This window comes from Pezoporus occidentalis, unplaced genomic scaffold, assembly GCF_034315485.1.
Source record: "Pezoporus occidentalis ecotype Australia unplaced genomic scaffold, CSIRO_AGI_Poc_V1 ctg2, whole genome shotgun sequence".
NCBI lineage: Eukaryota > Metazoa > Chordata > Aves > Psittaciformes > Psittacidae > Pezoporus > Pezoporus occidentalis.
The window spans coordinates 13,386,693-13,406,456 of record NW_026913855.1 but is presented as its reverse complement, the minus strand read 5'-3'; the positions used below and the strand labels follow the sequence as shown (position 1 = coordinate 13,406,456).

The 19,764-nt window shown below is 41.3% G+C and overlaps 2 protein-coding genes across 4 annotated transcripts in view; one reads left to right on the top strand and one right to left on the bottom strand.

The window, feature by feature from the left end:
* Window positions 1-12,063, bottom strand: part of SYCP2L (synaptonemal complex protein 2 like) — a 28,044-nt gene extending 15,981 nt beyond the window's left edge. Inside the window, exons 1-16 of the mRNA XM_062617885.1 lie at window positions 12,004-12,063; window positions 11,570-11,635; window positions 10,779-11,123; window positions 9,462-9,563; window positions 8,319-8,343; window positions 7,151-7,236; window positions 6,931-7,019; window positions 6,791-6,825; window positions 5,891-6,033; window positions 5,333-5,385; window positions 4,940-4,985; window positions 4,051-4,143; window positions 3,900-3,960; window positions 3,314-3,462; window positions 2,396-2,456; window positions 37-155 (exon numbers count right to left, since the gene is read on the bottom strand). Coding sequence (XP_062473869.1) covers window positions 37-155; window positions 2,396-2,456; window positions 3,314-3,462; window positions 3,900-3,960; window positions 4,051-4,143; window positions 4,940-4,985; window positions 5,333-5,385; window positions 5,891-6,033; window positions 6,791-6,825; window positions 6,931-7,019; window positions 7,151-7,236; window positions 8,319-8,343; window positions 9,462-9,563; window positions 10,779-10,862 — 1,146 coding nt within the window. The 5' untranslated portion in view covers window positions 10,863-11,123; window positions 11,570-11,635; window positions 12,004-12,063. The remainder of the gene's footprint in view (window positions 1-36; window positions 156-2,395; window positions 2,457-3,313; window positions 3,463-3,899; window positions 3,961-4,050; window positions 4,144-4,939; window positions 4,986-5,332; window positions 5,386-5,890; window positions 6,034-6,790; window positions 6,826-6,930; window positions 7,020-7,150; window positions 7,237-8,318; window positions 8,344-9,461; window positions 9,564-10,778; window positions 11,124-11,569; window positions 11,636-12,003) is intronic.
* A 1,139-nt stretch (window positions 12,064-13,202) lies between these two features.
* On the top strand, window positions 13,203-19,406 carry GCM2 (glial cells missing transcription factor 2). Of its 3 annotated transcripts, none has more exons than XM_062617882.1 (5): window positions 13,203-13,294; window positions 14,594-14,846; window positions 15,264-15,376; window positions 16,795-16,920; window positions 17,122-19,406. In XM_062617882.1, exons 1-5 carry the CDS (start codon window positions 13,253-13,255, stop codon window positions 18,001-18,003), a joined length of 1,416 nt encoding a protein of 471 aa, XP_062473866.1. In that variant the 5' UTR covers window positions 13,203-13,252; the 3' UTR covers window positions 18,004-19,406. The 3 variants fall into 3 exon arrangements, with proteins under 3 accessions (XP_062473866.1, XP_062473867.1, XP_062473868.1); XM_062617883.1 differs by having other exon boundaries at window positions 13,229-13,294; window positions 14,621-14,846; XM_062617884.1 differs by lacking the exon at window positions 13,203-13,294 and adding an exon at window positions 14,336-14,456.
* Window positions 19,407-19,764: the final 358 nt, after the last annotated feature.

Sequence of the window (19,764 nt, the reverse complement as noted above, 5' to 3'; positions counted from 1 at the left end):
AACAGGGGCACAAGGACTATTTCACCATACACTTACTGCTACAGTGCCTGTTAACTGCTGATTGTCCTGAGAAGCTAAGCTGTCTGGTAGAGTCTCCGTGTTCTCAGAGTCTAAAGGATCTTTCCTCTTCTGCGGATTAGTGGACTTGGGTATCACTGCAGAACAGCAATCAGAGTGAGACTATCATTGCAATAATTGAACGCATATGCCACCACCCCTCTCCATTCTTGCACACTTGCATGAAAGCATAACAGTGTAACTTTTTAGGTGCAAACATCTGCAGATCACGTTCAACAGAATGAACAAAACAAACATCTCCAAATTACTCTTTGCAGAATTGCAATGTTAAGTAAGCAGCATCTTGAGCCTTCCCCTTTCTAAGCCACTCATGCTACATGAATACATACAAGTTTATCATCTTATTGCTACCTTGACTCTTAGCTCTGGAAAACATGCAACAGGCCTTTGTGTCTGGCTAAAGCAACAGACCAACGGGATCTTCCGCTGTCTCTGTTCCACTCCATTGGATGTCCATGGGGCACTGAAAAATTTGTTTCACTACAGATGGACTGCCTTCTGTCCTTTGTACTCCTTCATTTCTTCAACTAATAGTGCCCACCTTGTACATCTGTGAGTGCTTCATGGTGGAAGCTGATGGAGGAGCTTCTCCTTCACCTGCACCCCCAGAATCTGGAGGACTTCCCTTCTAGCTCATTTTGGGTTGGAACTGGAGGATAATGAAAACTACTGAAAAAGCTACTGCCTCAGACATTTAGAGCTAGAAGTACCTCTTCCAAGTGTTCACCTGGATAAATCTGAAATGCACAGTAATTAAGAGGAAGGTAAAAATTTGCTTTTAATATTGGCACAGAAAGAATGCTACAAAAGTGCTCTTCAAACTTGTGATTCATTTCCGAGATGGCAGGTGGCAGCACTAGAAAAAGAGCTACAAGTTCATAGCCTTAGAACACGTGGAAATTTCTACTATGCAAGTTACACCAAGAAATAATCTATACAAGAACTAATCACTTTAAAAAAAATGAAATGCAGCCAATTTTGCAGCAAGGACATATCCCAGCCTCCAAAGAAAAAAGAACACTACACAGAAAAAGGCCACCTCCCAAATAATTTGATGGTGAAATCAAGCCGAGGAAACATTTCCTGTTTAAGACTAATTTTGATCATGCATCCCTCTTGCTTTTGTGCTGAAAGCAGCTTTTCCTTAAACTGTGGATCACAGCCTTAGTGAAGATTTACAGCGAGCTTCAGAGCAGGATAAAGGGAAAGAAATTATCTACTTTTTCTTTCTCTTGGACAAGTGCGAGGCTTGGACCTTCCTTTGGATCAAGAACCCAAGTGTCACATCTGTACTTCAGGCTCTGTGTTCCCTCATCATCCATCGTATTTGGAACAAAATCAAACTCAGTCAAATGATCCTGGAAGAAGACATCTTGCAGAAGACGTTCACTGGCAGCACAGGACATTTGATCATTAAAAAAAAAAAAAAAAACAAAACCAAAAAAACCCCCACAGTGTTCCCAACTCAAAGAAATATAAAGCACTGGCTGAAGGCTGGTGAGAACTAAAAAACAATGGCTATTCCAGGTTCAACTAAGAGCCTTTTCTGCCATAAGACAAGCAGCTACATTTGTAGAGGGGGCACAAAACCTGCCACATGAGGTACTTAGAGAAGCACTCGCAATGCCCCTGTATAGTCCAGCAGGTCACTTCCTGCAGACAGGAGCTGTGCTGCTGCTTATCTCTCTCCACAAAGAGGGACTGCAGCCAAGTGTTTCATCTCCCCCAGCTGCACCTCCACAACAGAACCCAGGCATCTCCAAGGCATCATCCACCCCGTGTGGGTAAGTGAATTGGAGCCCACCATTCTTTATCACATCACCTCGTTGAAAAGACTCAGAAGCCCTGCAGGAAGCTTGGCTTTCCCACCACACACCCTACTGCACAGAGAAGATGTTAAGTGCCAAGGTGCCAGACTGGTCCATCAGAAAACCTGTGCTTCCATGGGCACAAAAATGGCACCATCCCCTACTGCAGGGAATCTCCCACAGGCACCCACACAGCACAGCAAAACAAGCAGCCATGCATGGGGCAAGCAAGAAGGGAGGATAGATGGGTGCATCCCACTGAAGATCCAGCAATCCCAGCAGCACATGGCCATGGTGGCCCATCCTCACTCCCTGGGCTAGAGGGACTCGGCCTCCACCACTAACACCAGTTGCCAAGCTCAGGAGATATCAGTGGTATAAGATTGAGTTTGGGGGTTGTTTGTTTTTTACTGTAGTTAACTGCAGTGTGTAAACTGCAAGTGAAGATACTCATTTTAAAACTGAATGATTTAAATTTCATGAAATAACACAATTTTTTTTTAAATCACCTGCTTCATTCTGCCTGGCTTGTTTCCCATCATGGACAGGCTCCTCTTCAGTCACATATATCTGTTTAAGTGAATTAATCTCATGAGAAAGTGACCTTAAAAAAAGTAGAGTCTTTAACTAGTAAAGCCAGCTAATTAATAACAAAACTACCAGTTGTTAATTGCCAGCAAGAAATCATTGGATGCTAAGTTGACCATTTGGAACAGTTTCAACTCCTGCAAGGATAAATGACAGCCGCTATATTACGGCTATGTACCATCACCTAAGGTTTCCTGCAAACCCCATGCTCTATGGATGAAAGTATAAAAAATTTACTATATTAACATTTACCAAAAAAAAAAAAGACATACACATCCATGTTTTTACATTCACTTATAAAAAATAAAATGGAGGTTTTAAAAAGTACTCTACTTTTAATCTAGAGATACTATCTAAAAAGTCAATCTAAGATTTGCGACTTGCAGCACTCCAAGTTCTTGTGTCACGATTTGCTCATCCTGCATAATGCAATACTTCAAGCTAACATAAAAACATGTTTATAATTCAAGTTATGCACTTAAATGCCATATGCTTTATTTCCTACTCGGAAACTCAGCAAAAGTAATCACAACACACTGAATTGATTAACAAGCCAGTTAAACCTTCCAGCTTCTAAACCATGAATTTGAGTTCTTGAAACTTATTTCCTAAATTCTATGATCTCTTTCAGGCCAAAGCTAAGAGCATCTATATGGAGAGCCACAAATCCGCAAAGGGAATATAAACAAACAGGCATATAAGGGGGGGGGGGGGGGACGGGACAACAAACCATGTAAAAACAATAAAATACATAAATTAAAATACCCACAAACCTCACTGTTTTTGCCCTGTGCCTATCAAGTAAAATATAGTTTAGAAGAGTCATGCTGAGAGCTTACCACCATTTTTTCATCTCCCAAGACTTTTCTGAGAATACTAACGATTTCAAACTCAGCACTGAAAGATATTTTGATTTTTGTTACATTTTTTTGGTTAAAAGTAGCCGGAGTCTTCATATTAATTTTAATGATCTTTTCTCCATCCTCCTCTGTTCAAAAAGCAAACAAAAAAACCAAACAGTTAAATTCTGGTTTAGAGCAAGCCACTTGTTCTATCACCCCAAAAATGTCTGAATAATTTTTTGGGATTTTTCTAAAGTCTCTTTTACATCTTGCCCATGTGTTCCTAATTAGTTTGATCACTCATTTCTTTCTCATTGGTTCTAACTGAATATGCTGTTCCTTAGGACATTTATAAACTGACCCCTCAACATGTCCTGCTTGGGTCAGGAGAGTAGATTATTGTGCCAAACAGGCCCACAGACAGTCCAACAAGAAGAGCTGGTGCTCTGCTTGACCAAAGGGCATGACAGGGAGGGAGGAGATGACACAGGAATTGTCTTTGGTGATAGCGTGATTTTAGATTGGCTCCCTGTGATCTGTGGACCCACAGCAAGATGGAGGATAATGCTAGAGAGAATCTTACCCTTAAAGCTGTAACTTCTGACTGCTTCTTTCAACAGCCTCACAGAGTCCCAAAGAGCATCCTTTGAAAACCAAAGCCACCACATCAGAAGGGCTGAGCAAGCCCCTGCTGCATTAAGCTAATTCCAAGACTACCTGGGCTTTCATTTTACCTCACTACCCTGCACATAGAAAGTCACACTCTCGGTGCCAGTGTTGAAGTCAATCCAGAACTTCTCCAGCTTCTCGTCTGCTGGCTTCTTCACCTGGGGAAGCACAACAGGAGCACTGCTGTTCCCAGGAAAATCCCAAACTGCTGTATTATTCTCAGTTTAACAAGAGAAAATTGGAAAGCAGTGCTCTACATATGTATGTACACATATGCATACCTCACAGGGATAAGAATTGGGATTAACCTGCGAGTTGCCAGCCTACTGCTCACCCAACCATACCCACAAAGTCAGATGTGGCACTACCTCAGGCAAGGGAAAGGCAATACACAAATGGTTGCATGTTTGGGGCAGGAAAAGGGTTTATGAAAGTTTTCTGTGTTTCTGAGCATTTGAAATAAGCAGAAGCAGTGGAACCATGTTCCATTGACTTGATTTTGATTCAATACAACTGCCAGGAATGGTGCCAGAAGTACACATACTTAAAAACCAGTAAAGCAATCTGCATGATCTATAACTGTGACCTCTCCTACAGGGGCATCAGGATAATATTGTTTTCTGGCAGGCTGGGAGCAGCTCTGCCAGAGGAATTAGTGTTTTCCTGTCCTACTGTCTCTCTTTAGAGATCTCTCTTCTGTCATCACCATAAAGAGAAGCACTGTCTGTATCATCTGGCTGTTACAAAAGCAAAGTCAGCAACAGCAGGCTGAGAGCTAACAACAAATAAGCAGACTTCCCAACTAGAACAGAAGGTTACACTCTACACTCCAGAAAACTAAGCTTTAACAAAAAAGAAGGAGGAAAAGAGAAGCGCCCGCCATATACCACAAAGAGTAACATTTAAACAGCGCTAACACTGTAGGAAAGGTGTCACAGTGTTAGGGACTATTACCTCATTCATGTCAACAAAAGCGGATATGCAAGGGAATGAATAGACTCTGGAAGAAAAGCAGACTTCACATGATACATTCAGCATCAGGATATGACTTTATGAAAAATAAAAAAAAAAAGTTCATTTACTAATCTTATTGTTCAAAAAAAGAATAAAACCCTACAAGTAAATTAAGCTTGGAGACTACAGTATTTTAGTCATGATGTATCACCTTTGATTGATTTTACTTCTGAAAGAACTACCATTAAAACAAATAAATCACTTTCTTAAGAACTTAATTATCCACATATTAGACCTTTATGTGTGTATATACATGCATGCATGAAACACAACTCAGATTTCAATCCTAGCAGTAGCAACAGCACCAGCTTATTCTCTTGTTTTGCAGCTTACCTTCTTCCATCCTCAAGCCTTTCATTTAGCTGGTTAAGAAATTTTCTGCAGTCCTTCAAGACAAATGACATCTTATTAAAAATCAGGCTATATTTCCCTTGCAAGAGTTATTCTATTGGGCTGTGTAACCTCTACACCAGTTATAAGCTTTTAGGTAGTGAGTGTGATGCCAAAGGCTACTGGGGAAGAAACAGTCAAGCTGCTACAAATGGTTGGACCCAACTTATGACCAGCAAACCTCCAAACATACATCACAAAAAATGAATTGATGTATGCTTAAGAAGTAAAAAATATTTTGAAATAAGAGCTATTTTAACAATATGCCATTTTATATTTACCAGATTAAAAAAAAAAAACAACAACAAATCTCCTCCCTCAAAAAAACAACAAAAAAAATAACAAAAAAAAAACGCAACCTCCCACAAATGGCTAAATAACTTTGTGTATTTATAAAAACAGTTTTGTAGGAACTTCTTACAAGGACATTCTGACTGAAAACCAAAACTAGCCCCTATACAGACTTGTCAAGTATGCTGTTTTCAAAATAAAGACCCTCACCGTCTCAAATTCTCCATCCTTGATCTCTTTGAAAGCTTCAGCAAGATAGTTATCTTCAAACCAGTGGTGAACAAGGTCATCCCTCCATTTTTTGGTCATTAACCTACAAAGTGCTTCTGAAAGGGCAACCTGAAGGTCATAATCTATGTGGTAAACATAAGCACAGGATAAATATCATCCCCCAACATAATAGAGGGTTATAGCATTGCTATTCTTGCACTTATATACTACACAGTCATATTCAGCAGCTAGCTCCACATGTGTTTCACCTAGGAAAACAGCAGAGGATAAGAGCCAAGCATTAACCCCAGGAACCCTCAGCGCCATGTGGCTGAGTGAGGTAAAGGTGCAAAGCACTTAATCACAACACATTTGTGTGTCAGGAAATGGTTTTGGGGATCAGGGAAGGGACAAGAGTGAAGCATCATTGCTTTTGCACTGGGATTAAGTTATATTTCACACACCACGGTAGTGCCCTAGAAAGTGTTATTGCTAGAAGAAAACAAAAATGATTTTGCACAGGAGGCTATAAACCTTATGAACTGAAGTTTGTCCACACCATGGCAAAGTACATCCAGTTTTCTTTTAAGACTAAGAGAGCCAGCATACTTTGTAAATAAGTACATAAAGCTGATCTAATTACCTTCCTATACTCTTCAGTTTAGCTTTTCTCATTAGTTAATAAAAATTACTAATACTAATCAGACAGAACAAATGCATTGTTGCATCTAACAATTTTGATTAATACTTTCTTTACGTACCACCAAATTTTTCTCCCCAAGTATCAGCTCTTCACAAGGAAATAATTTAAATTATAATTAGTTGATAATAAATAAGCAGAAGTAGTAAAGCTGTAGAGGCCCCCCAGCTTCATAAGAATAACAACTAAATACTTCTTACCACCAACCTCCAGCATAGTTTTTGCAAGGTCTTTCCTGAAACAACATAATGCAACATGTTAAAGTGGAAATAACTTTAACTCTTCCTGCAAGGAAAAGGAAGGAAGCTTAGCTACAAGAGCTGGAGGAAAAACCACTTACGTGAGTGAGCACATCTCCTCAGACAGAGGGAATTTCTTCCTCTCCTCCCGTGGGAGACTGCCAAGTATAGAGTTGAGGGTCTTCAAGGCCTTTCCCCCACAGAAGGAGGAGCAGAAAAGGAAGGGAAATGGCTCACTAACATATTTTTCGTATCTTGTATGTCATTACACCCACTTGTGTGCATGTACCTGTAATTTCCTTCTCCTAGTAGGAATCTTACCTCCTGCCTCAGACTCCAGTAAATATTTTCTTGTGTAACTAGATGCCCTAGTTCAGGTAAAAATAAATTCACGACCTGTATTTGCCCTAGAAAAAAAAAAAAAAAATCATTGTAAAGGTTACAGCTAGCAGTGAGCTGGTTTCCTTGTAAAAAAAAAAAAAAAATAGTTGAAGAAACTACAGTTTGTTGTATTGAAGGAGTAAAAATACCACAGCTGTGCATTCATTTTAAAACCAAGCCTCCAAATATCTAACTCCAGACAGAAAAGGGAACTGGTAACTTCTTCGTAAAAAAGAGCTTCAGATGCTTCTACTGCTGACCTGGGTAACTACTTAAATAGGTATAGAAAGAAAAGGCTACTCAGTAACCCCAAGATATAAATCTGTAATTTATAGCTTTTGTCAAAGTCAACAGAGCAAACCACTAGAGATTACCTAGAAGGTGCTCATGTGCTCATGCTCATTCTGCTCCCACTAGAATAAGCCATAAGGTTGAATAAACTCCAGTTACCCAGTCCACAGTGTAATGCTTCATTTCTGCATGACTTGTGAGCCTGGATATCTGGGCACAGATACTTGCTTTTTCTGAAAGCACCTGCTCCCCTGCACTAATGGAAAGCCAGCTGCAGCCACAGACAAAATCTTGCTGCTGTAATGAATGAGACACAAACAGACATCCTTCTGCCTTGTCAGGGTGCCTGAAGGAATTGCCCTATTATTCTGTGGAGGCTGCTACATTCAGCAAGGAAATAACATCTGAAGCTAGTAGGAACAGATGTGCAAGAGCAGACTGTTGAGCCTGAACTCCTTTATGAAGCACCACTTACACTGACCAAGTGAAATACTTGATACCAGCCACTTAAGCAAGATAACACGACTATTTATTTATTTTGGCATATTCAAAATAATCAAGTAAAAGAAACAGTAAGAGGTTTTGTGCTCTGATGTAAATGGTAATGAAAATTAACTGGAGAGAAATCAGCAGGAGGATTTAAAGAAAACACTACAGAGAGGAGGAAGAAAAGGTAGGGAGTGGAGGGGAGAAGAGAAAGTGGATGCAGTTCAAGCAGAAATAAAAAATGTGCTCCTGTGACTGAAATTTGGGATGTTGAGGAATTGAAGAAGGCAAGGGGAGGAAAAAAAAAATATATATATGTATATATACTGACCTTTCTTACTGCACTTGAAAATCACCTGATGGAAAAAAAGTAAAGGAAGCCTTCATTAACACACCACAACCCAAGCACAGCCGTACTCAAAGCGCCGAGGGATTTATGCCCCCATCATCACAACTTTCAGGGGCTAAATTACATAAACCACCAGTGTACTCACATCAGGAAAAGCAGTGCCACCTGATACAGGTATGTCACTTATGGTAACCCCAATCATACAGGTTGGAATTGTGCAGGGAGGGTAAAGGGAGAGAAGCACCCACTTCCCCCAGGATTTCAGCAGTGCTAGAGTGCAGTGCCCCCAGCTTCCCTCGGGAACCCACATCATGGCATCACAAACACCCACAACAGAAATAAAACAATACATCATCCTTCACAGTGAAAGGATATGGAAGAAACGGACCAGGAAGACAAAGAAATCAAGCTTTGGCAAATAACTAACTTATAAAGTATTTAATTTTGAAGTGTTTAGTAAAGAAAAAATTGATTTTGCTCAATTATCTTTTATCAAGTCTCTTGAAAAGAGTCATGAGTATTTGCATGACTACTGATGCACAAACTGATACAGTTCTGGTAAGGTACAGACAAAAAGACAGAGGGAACAGCTGAGGAAAGAAGCTAAAAGATTTTTTCCTCATGCAAGTTTACATCACCAGGCCTCTAATACCTTTAAAATTGTGTTTGAAATAGCAAGTTAAATGAAAATAAGCAAAAGTAAACAGGTCAGATTATTCTTTAAAAGTAAATCAGCTGCTTCAAACACAGCAGGAACAAATCGCCAGGATCACCTTGGCAAACACATTTGCACTTCAGGTGCAGCTCAGTGTCAGTAACTTGTGTTTTTATAAACAGAGCTTCAGCACAGAAGCTTTTCTTTAAAAAAATGCATTCAGAATTTCTTGCATGTTTCCCTGCAAAAACAAACACTTGGCTCTGTGTTTGAAAATGACCAAATGTTGCAGCCCTGTGCAACCCCAGAGCAGCTTCTCCCAGGTGTGTCAAACTCCAGCCTAATGCCAGCCCAAGTTTAGTCCTAGGACACAAGGTCTGCTTAATTACTCATTTCTTAACTGTTTGTCAAGAGTTGGCTTTCTTATTCAATAAAGGCAACCCTTCTGCCCTCTTAATATACATACATACCAATGCAGAGTCAAAGAAGTCTTCAAGAAGTTGCATCAATAATTTCTCACTTGGGTCGATGAGGTTCACAAACTCTCTTGCTCTTTCAAACCAAGATACCAAGTAAAAGTTAAAAGAATCAGTTAAAACCTGAGTTATTAATCCTTATAACACAGACATCATCAGGAAACCTTAAACACAGAGACAAGTTTTTGTAGTCCTTGAACTTCAAACATGTTCTCTGTCAAAAGCTACACAGAATTAAGGAGCTCAAATTTTGCTAGGAGGACAATAAAATTGACACCCTTGCAGCCACTCCACAGGATTTATTCCTCTGCTTCCCTCCTCAACCCTCTTTTTGTCCTCCTTTCTCATGCCAAGGCACCCACTCTTGATGCTCAGGAACTCCTGGACACAATGCATGCTGCTAGTGGTATCATTACTTCTATGGAGATTTCTAGTAGACATCAATTCATAGTAAAACAATGTTTTAAAGATTTGTCAAGCTTTTTCAAAGTCATTATTTTAATACTTTAGCATTTAAAAGCATATTGCACAGCATCACACATATACGGCTAGCTACAAATCTATGCTTGACTGGAGATACAGATGTCAGATTGGTGATATTTTGTTATTAATCTCTCCATACAGGAATTTTGAGCAACTGTATCCCTGAAAAGTATAGCTACAAGGCAGGACAACAACAGTTTGGACTGCTGACTTTTTGGCACAACTCCACTAACACAGAGCAAGTGTTAACTGCTCCCTCCCACCTGTGCTAGGCCCGGGTATTCCTCATCTTCCACACAAGTACATTTCTGCTACTACAAGTATTACCAACTGAAATAAGTATTGTGCCAGAAGATAAAATGTAGTTGCAGATTAGGTGCGCCTGGTTTACTATGGATCTAAAAAGGGACCTTCATAAGGAATACATCAGCTTATGGAAGTATAAAACTCTGTTCATCAGTTCTATTACTAGGACTGTATTTTACTGGAGCACTTAAAATACATTTAGGAATTCTATACTATTTCTCAAATAGGAGTAACCCAAACTCACCCTCTCCTTCCACTGTCATCTTAAAAAAACAAAACCCAAAAAACATAAATCCATATAGTCAGGTAGTAAGCAAAGCCATGACGTTAGCTGCTGTACTGAAAGCAATGCAACAAAAGCAAGTATTTTTTCCCCACTAGGCTCATACAATATGTTTAAAAAGAAAAAGATACTCCTTTCTGTGACAAGCCATCTTCTAGTTTGCACTTCCTTGGAGTTCTTTTCCTGATACAAGCAACCTTAAATCACATTTGTAATGTTGTATACAGTATTACACTCATCTTTTCTACCAGTCCTTGCTCAATAAGCAAACTCGTCCTGTCTTGAAGGTCACTTTTAAAGTAGAGCTGAATACATTTCAGCATCAGCGAAACATTCTGGAATTGATTCTCGTCCAGCTCCTACAGAAACACAAAGTGCTGTGCTTCATTAGTCTGATACCCACAGAGCTAGGTGTTAGAGTGGTTACGGTTATTGATGGTACTTGCCTTTCTCAGTATTTTGTCCAACTGGTTGAGGAAAGATTTCCTGTATTTCTGGGGAGGTTCCATTTCTCTCTCCTGAAGCAGTTCACTTATTTCCTGAAACCCTTTCCCCTTAAAAGCATCAGCGAGAAGTGATTTGAGCTGCACAGGGGAGGAGAAGCAAGCAGGTAGTGAGTAAAACAAACAGGCATTTCAATTGTAACTACACTTGCAATGCTATTTTAAGTTACACTCTTTTTGTTTCTCTGTGTTTACATTGTTTCATTTTACTCTTACACCTGAAGGTGAACCATCAGTCCCCCTCCAAAAGAGACAAGACACTTGAAACTGAGTAATCTTAAAGGATACTGGATAAGGAAATCAGCAACTCTTTAGTACACTCAGTTTGCAAGTCATACCATGTTCCACAACTATAATGGTCATTTCTTCCCTCTTACTAAGGAAAGATTAAGGGGTCTGCAGCACTTCCCACGTTACATTAAGTTACAAAAATTCTACATCATACCACACCCATCTAAAAACACACCTTTAAGTATACATAGGCTATTTGTAAGATAAAATTAAGGATACATTTAAAAGGTATTTACATAGTCTTCTGCTTTAGCTACCATGTTGCCGTTCACCTCTCTGTTAAGTTCTTCAAGTGCTTGCTCCTTTAAAAAGGGGGGAAAAACAAAAAAACAGGAGAACAAAACAAAAATCCTCTCCTGCCCAAAAGCTGAAGACTGTTTGCTCGGCTTCTCCCTCCCAGAAAGCTATTTTCTCCTCTTTAATCCCTATGAAAAGTTTCAGTCACCCAATGCTTCTGAACCAAAGGTTTATAGAAGTTACAACCACGAAAAGCCACTTCGGAGGACCGCAGGCATCCCCGGAGGGGGGGGGACGGCATCACTCTAGGGGTGCCCCCTAGAAGGTAACATCACCCTTTGAGAATCCCCCAGGAAAAGAAGCGTCACCCTGGGCGGAGGAACCCCGTTCCACATCCCACTGCCGGTTCCCCGCCCCAGGGAGCAGTGCTTACCTCAGCCATAGTGCAAGAGAAGGAAGAGAGTAAGGGGCAAGTACAGGTGCTCCTTCACCCACGACCTTCGCACGACCGTATCCGACTGCTGCCAGGTACACCCGCGTTTGAGACGGAGGAAGAAGCAGTCGCTAACGTTTCCCACAGCTTCAAGAGATCTCCTTTCCTCAGTCAACCTAACTACCAAAGTGTATTCCCCAAGGGAAAAAAGCAGGGTTTCGCCCTGGCACTAAAGAAGCCGCACCTGTGTGGCAGGGGCGGCTCGGACGGGTCCGTTCGCACCTGGGCGGTAGGGTTTGACCCTGCTCCGAGCAGACGGGTACGAAAGGGGAGCCCAGCCCCACAGTGAGGGCTGCCTCCTGTCCTTGAGAGGGGGATCTACAGTCGGTGCCCTCTGCTACGGGCTGGATTTTGCTTTGCACAATTAAGGGTGAAATTCAGTAACTTTTCCGAAGGGATGGAAGCGAATGAGAAAGCCATTGAGAACAGCTGGGATCATTTAAGAGATTACGGCAGCACGAAGCGTTCACCGATTTTGTCTCTATAATATTATGCGTGCTTTAAGTTGTTTCTGTCTCTCATAACTAAAAGCAAACTCAAAAAGAAAAATAAAAAGCCCTACCGGGTAGCTTTTCTAAAAAGGAGGCAACAATAACAAAAAAAAAAGTCTGTAACTTTGTAATAAGTGAAAAGGTGCTGATCAGTAAAATGGCACTGACTGCAGTTTCATGCTTTAAACTTTATGTCACCGAGCACAAAGGGGAAAGGAGAACATCCCTGTTAGCGCTTAATTCGTTTCCACCTAAACTTAAGGAGCAGGTGCACCAGCGCATTTAAGGAAGAGGGGGTTACTAACAAGCTGCCTTTTCCTTGCTTCATGGGTCTTTTCAAGTTTCGGGCAGCTCTGAGCTGCACTCGAAATCAAATACTGAGTGGGTCTCTACCGGGTCTAGACGCGCCTGGAGAGGGGCACCTCCCCGAACCGTCGTCCCCCAGCTGAGCCCTGTTGCTGCCGCCGGCTTAGGCTTCCAGCCCCAGTGCTCGGGGCTGGATTGGGAAAACCCCCTTAGCTACCCTTCCACGGCAGGTGGGGGGAGCGGAGGGGCAGTGTAGACCTTGCCCGCCCCCCCATGTGAGGGTGTATGTGCTGCTGCTCCGCCTGCAGGGCCGGCCAGGACCCCCATCGCTACCTCCGACAGCCCCGACAGTATAAAAAAGCAGGAGCCGCTGCCTGCCACCACCCGCCGGCATGAAGCTCACCTGGGATATCAACGACCCCCAGCTCCCGCAGGTACCGGGTGTGGGGGGTGCAGGAGAGATATCTCCTCCTAGCTATAAGGTGGGACTGGGAAGCGGGGGTGGCAGGGGGGAAATATCTTCGCGAGGTAAAGCTTGGTATTGTGGCAGCTTTAACTCTTCAGCACCTTTTCAAACGTAAACACCTGTGGCTGGATGGACTGCAATAGTCCTTACAAAGTGGCTTGTAAAAAAACATGGATTTGATATGTAGCTTTAGCCAGCTGTGTATGACCTCCTAAAATAATCTGAAGACCTACAGTTTGACCTGTTTCCTTCTCCCTTTTTAATCCATTTAAAGAAATGTTGAAAGAAAGCTTAGATTGCCTATTTCCTGCTACTGTAATTCAAGTCCTCTAAATATTTAATTGTTTTGTTGGTGTGACATTTTACTGTCAGTTACCACTTAGCTTTTTTTTCTAGTTGTGACCTTCAAGTGCTTTTTTTAATTCACAACTTTTTTCATCTTGGTGTTTACTTCATTTTTACAAAACTACAATTAGAGAATGGCTCAATGCTGTAAATTCTGGTAGCTTACCTGCATTCGCATACATTTAACATGTGTACGTTAAATGAGTGTTGCAGAAGATTTTACTTGCTCCTTTCTTTAAACTTGGAGTTTAAGATCTTGGTTGGTCTTTTATTGTTCTGGTAATTTCATTTTGGTGAGGAACTCCATAAAGATGGGGAAATCCCAAACTGAAATGTTCTTTCTCTGAATCACTATGCAGGTATTTGAAGTGTATCTGCAATGGCAAACTTTATTTCTATTTTTTGGCTGAAGCCTTATTCAGCTCCTATTTGATACACTTTAATAAACCATTCCTTAGTTAAAACTTCTAGTTTTTAGCCTGCAGATGCACAGTCATATGATGGAGTGAACTTTAATTAAAAGCATGTGTGAGCAGGGTGGGTTCTATCATGCCTGGACGGATCCATAGCAGACCAGTAAGTTTTTTAACAAAGCTGATCTCTTACAGCTGGGTAGCCTCCCTGCAAAGAGGCACCTGTGACAACAAACCATGTTATTATGGCTCATGATGCAAAAGAGGAAAGGATGCTGAGTTTCTTTTGAGACCTGGAAGCTCAAACCGCCTTTCCTCTTATACAGGGCTTTTCTCCCAGTAACTAATTCTCTCAATTCATCTGCTGTTCAGGTGATCTCAGAAAAAGCTCTTTTTCACTATTACATACTTTGTAACAGTCCAAACCATCAGGTTGCACTACCCTGCTAATGTTCTCCTGCTATCCTCCTTGCTGCCTTGCCCTCCCACCTCCGTTTGTCCCGCTGCAGGAGCCCAAGCACTTTGATGCCTTCCAGGAGTGGCCCGATGGCTACGTGCGGCTCATCTACTCCAGCGAGGAGAAGAATGCACAGAGACACCTCAGTGGCTGGGCCATGCGCAACACCAACAACCACAACTGCCAGATCCTCAAGAAGTCCTGCCTGGGGGTGGTGGTGTGCTCCCGGAGCTGTGCCCTGCCTGGCGGAGCCAGACTGCAACTTCGCCCAGCCATATGTGACAAGGCTCGGCAGAAGCAACAAAGTGAGAGGAGTAAAGGAGAGATGGGATGTCCAAGGGACCCCATTTCCTTCAGCTGGGCTTTAGCTCTAAATTTGGATCACCCTTGTTTGCATGCAGACTAAAGCATCATTGCAAAGACCGTGATGAATCCGTTTATTTTGTGATTAATATATATATTTCCAAATTTCATCAATGTCAAAAATACTGAAAGGGAAATGGGTCTAAGATTTGTTATCTCATTAGCATTTATTTCAATTATGCAGCTCTAGTTTCTGTCATTCAGTTACACTTGGTAGTCTATGTTGCATTTCCTTGGACATTGTATTTTAATCTGAATTTCAGTGAAGGCAGATCATATTGTTCTTGAGCTCTCTTTACTCTAGAACAACATCCTTGTCTTTAAACAGTGTCTTCAGTAGTTTATTTGTCTATTTGCAGAAAAAGCTTGCCCAAACTGTAACTCAGCCCTTGAGCTCATCCCTTGTCGAGGACACAGTGGCTATCCAGTCACTAACTTCTGGAGGCTTGATGGCAAAGCAATATTCTTCCAGGTAAAAACCATGCATATATGTTATACCTATATATAAATTGTATCTGTATAAAAATAATATTGAGAGAGAGACCATTTTCCCCTCTCTCCCCCCCCCCCTTATTCTTTTTTCCTTGCATAGCATTGGGTATGGTGAACATGTTGGAGTTTTGGTCTGTGACTGAACTCCTCTGTAGTGCAAACATGGCAAGAACAAATAAAAGAGTAACACTTGGGTGTCCTTTTAAAAGCACTGCTTGTGAGTTAACTGTATTCAATTTTAACTACAAAAACACCATGTCTTATTTGTGTACTGTAAAGAGTAAACTTTTAACAAAAAGGTTGTCCTGCACCCTTGTGTAGCTGACAACTGAATGTCACCCAGGACCTAATATTTATCTCCTATTAAATAAATGGAAAGAAAAGCCTTACTTAAATTGTACAAACTGAAATGTGAAATTCCTACTTCATATGAAAATAATATTTGAATTTTAAAAGGGTTTAAAAACTTGGCAGAAAAGAGGGAAATTTAAAAAGCTAAAATTTGAAATGCTGATTTCTTCTTTTTTAGCAACAGTAGGACAAAAAAAAAAATCACAAAAAAGCTCTGTTCTATGAGATTACATTCTCTGCTGGATGATTTCTTTTGCTTGACCCATATGGCAGTGAATTCTGTTCACCAGTCAGTATATGGAAGCAAACTAGCCATGTTCTCAAATTCTCACGTGTGGTGTTGTCGCTGTTCAGGTATTCGGTTACAGACATGCAAAACCTGACGATTTTTGCCATCAAAATAGTTGACAAATCTTTGCTAAGAAGTTAATTCTTACTTGAGAAAGGACAGCATTTTAAAATCAATTTAAGTTTCCTACTTTGTCTTAGGGACTATTTGAAGGCCCATTCAAGGGAGTGTCATGGGTAAGGACTTGTTAAATATATTGTTTCATCATGTATCCATATAGCTTTGGATACATGGATCTTCATATCACAGATATTTCAATAGCAGGGCATCTTTGAATGCCTTTCCAGGATATACATTCCAGTCCTATTCAAGACTGGTGGTGTGAAACCTCTTTATTTTTTATTTACACTGTTTTAGTGGTGGCTGTTACTACAAAGTAGAACTGCAATGCTGGACTGCAGAAAACCAATTAAACTAAATTCATAAAATTCCCCCCTGGGTTCTAATTAGTTACTCCTGAATACCACAAATACAGGTAACACCCTTGCTCCTTCATCAGCTCTGCAGTCCTCATTGACTTTGCTTTTTCTTTCTATATACCTGCAAATCCCTATTTATTTTTTACAGTACATCCCTTCTTGTTTAGTACCTCCTGCACATTCTCCTGTGCTGTGGCTATATCTCATTCTACTTATTGCATTTTCTGTTCTTTTACCCATTTCCAGTTCGCATCTAATTCTTTGTTAATATTAATTTAGGCTAAAGGAGTCCATGACCACCCCAGGCCAGAGAGTAAATTGGAGGCAGAGGCAAGACGAAGTGCGTTTAAGAAGCAAATGTCCTCTTTCCACCATTCCCAGAAAAAAAGACCTCTAAACTCAGAGGTAAGTCAAAGTCATTAGTCAATTATAGCAGTGTTGTAAGCATGCACTGGGGATCCTTGAGCAAAACAACATTTTACATCCTGCTACATCTGTTCATTTGGGGCTGAAATGAGCAATAGCACACACGTGGAGATATATACATGTGTGTGGGCAGTATTGATTCATGAATCTCAAATATGTTCATGTTCTTGTCCTTGTCAGGCAGGAAGATACCATGACAGCAGTGGTTATGCCAGTAACCTACAAAATCTGCCCGGCACGGATGGCCCAGAAAGGGTTGGTATCATCACAGACACCAGTTTTTCAATTCCAGCCCAGTCTTGCCCTTTGCTGCAAAACTCTGACCTTTACAAAGCATCTTACGACACAGCCGGCTTCCAAGAGGACCAGCTGTCACCATACCCGAAGTGCTCCAATCCAAGGATCTACATGCCCAGGCCATGCAGCTATGAGTTTGGAGTTCCTACCTTTATAAGCTCCAGCCCTTACCCAACATTTTACAAAGATCTGACAAGTCCTGCCATCGACACAGATCCCCTCAGTTTGAATGGATCTCACTACAATGCAGGGACCACTCATGATAAAAGCTTTAATAACCCTGGCAGACACTATGGATTGAAATCAGCCTGGGGGAAAACTGGCAGTGGAGACCATAGTGACTATGGACAGATGCAAACCAGTACTAACTACCCTTGCTACAGTGGGGACTACCCTTGCAGGTATGATCCCAGCCCCTCTCCCATAGCCCCACCACTGCAAACAGTTATCACAACCACCACCAAGGTGTCCTACCAGGCCTACAAGCCATCAGCACTGAAATACAGTGACAACCTCTGTGATATGAAAAACCTTCAGAGCTATACCCACGTGGCAGAAAACGTCTCAGGCGCTATCTATTCAGGGATGAAGATTCAGGAAGACTTTGGGATGATAAAGTCAGCATTGCTTTACCAGCATGACCCAGTCCCCACAAAGTCCAAACCAGCTGAGAGCATGGAGACCTATCGGTATGGGCCACCGCTGGGGAACAGCTATGCTGAGCATGAAGGCCAGACCTTAAAGTTTGAGAGTGCTGAATATTGACTAAAAGTTGCCTAAATGGTAAATACAGGCAAATGGGAACAAAAACTCTTGTGCTGACCATGTGCATGCTAAGACCAGTGGATTGGGATTTGAGGAGAGGTGAGGAAGCAGTACATCACAATTGCTTATCCCCCAAAAGTGCTTTTCTGAAGCTGTGCTGAGGAAAGTGTATTTTGCATACAATTTCAAACCAGCCCCACTTAATCCCTAAAATGGCATGTGAAGTTGATCCCCAAACATGCCCGGGAGAATGCAGTGGGAAGATGCAGCACCTCGGGAAGTCAACAGCCTCTTCTGATGGCAAGTGCAATTCACTTAAAGCCACAGCTCCTGACAGATGCCTCAAGGTTTGAGAGAAAACACTCTTTGTAAGAAAGAAAATGCTTACTGGGTAATGGACAAAAAGATGAAGGAAGGTGGCTATAGATTATACTTAACTGAAAGAAACGACTGAAAATGAAACAAATTAAGAAAGCAAGACAACTTGCAGAATAATTCACCTGAACAGCCCATTTACCTGCTGTGATCCGTTTGATGAATGAAAAGACCAGCTAGGTTTCCCTGAAATGGGAAGTGAAAAAACTACATGCTGACTTCATGTCGCTTTTTGATCCCCTGCATCAAGAGTACTTGCCAAATTTTTTAGGCAAAAAGGAAAGCACAGGCTTGCCCCATCACCACTGAGAACCTGCCACTCCCTGTCTGGAGGCAAGAAGGCTCAGGTGACCCTCTCCACAAGCATGCCCAACACTGCATGTGTGCCAGGTTAATATCTCTGGTCCTGAAAACCATTTGCAGTGAAACTGCTTTTTGCCTAAAAGGGTCTGGCAAGCTGGTCAGACCAATACTGCGCAAGTATTGCTGCAGAAATTAGCTTTGCTCATGAATACAAGTCCATCTTGTCTAAAAATGCAGCATCCTAGCTGCTTAGCAGTACAGATCAGTGCTGAATGCAACTTTCCTGCTTGTCTTTCTGCACTGCATTTCCATTAGATATTTCCCCTTCCTTTATTATTCTCCTCTTCTAATTATTCTCTCTGCAATCATAACTCCCCATAACCATCATCCTAGAAATGAAGCAACTAAAACTAAGGTAGGAAAACAGCATTTGCAGATGGCCTGAGCTAAACAAAAAGTATGTAAGGACTTGCATCCCCAAATTCTTAGCTAAATGAATTAATTCTCCATTAAGCCAGGAAAAAGAAACAACACAGGAGTACTGCTAGTTTAAAATTTGGGTATTTTTGAAAGCTGCTTAGTACTGAGGAATGTAACTTGTACCCAAACTGTGGGTGCTGATCTAGGGAGGTAGGTAGAAACGGTGGATTAGTCAGAGTTACAAAGTTTCTTCTTATCAAGTTACCAAGTACCTTTAACTTTCTGGACGCTCAAATACTTAAAAACATTTTAGGTATATTTTTGCCATGTTTTGAGGAGCAGCATGCTACTTTCAATAAGCATGCCTTTTCAATAAACATGAAACCCCAGATAAGCACCATGCAAACTAACATGAGCTGCTGATTAGCTGGCTTCAACACACAGGGCCTTGTAATGCTATCATCAAACTGGTAAACAAACCTTATTTTCAAACCATAATGTACAAATACCCGAGTTGTTAAAATAAGTATTTCTGGTATTGTATCTTTTCTTTGTATGTCTATGAAAACAGTGCAAGCAGTCTGACATGTGAAATTGAGCCCCACAGGAATTTAGCTAATTTTTAAAATTCAAGACATGTGAAGCTGTAATTCACAAAAAGGC

Coding starts and splice junctions, on each gene's coding strand:
- GCM2 (XM_062617882.1), top strand. CDS start 13,253: ATGAAGCTCACCTGGGATATCAACGACCCCCAGCTCCCGCAG. Junction 14,847..15,263: donor GGCTCGGCAGAAGCAACAAA/GTGAGAGGAGTA, acceptor GTCTATTTGCAG/AAAAAGCTTGCCCAAACTGT. Junction 16,921..17,121: donor AAAGACCTCTAAACTCAGAG/GTAAGTCAAAGT, acceptor TGTCCTTGTCAG/GCAGGAAGATACCATGACAG.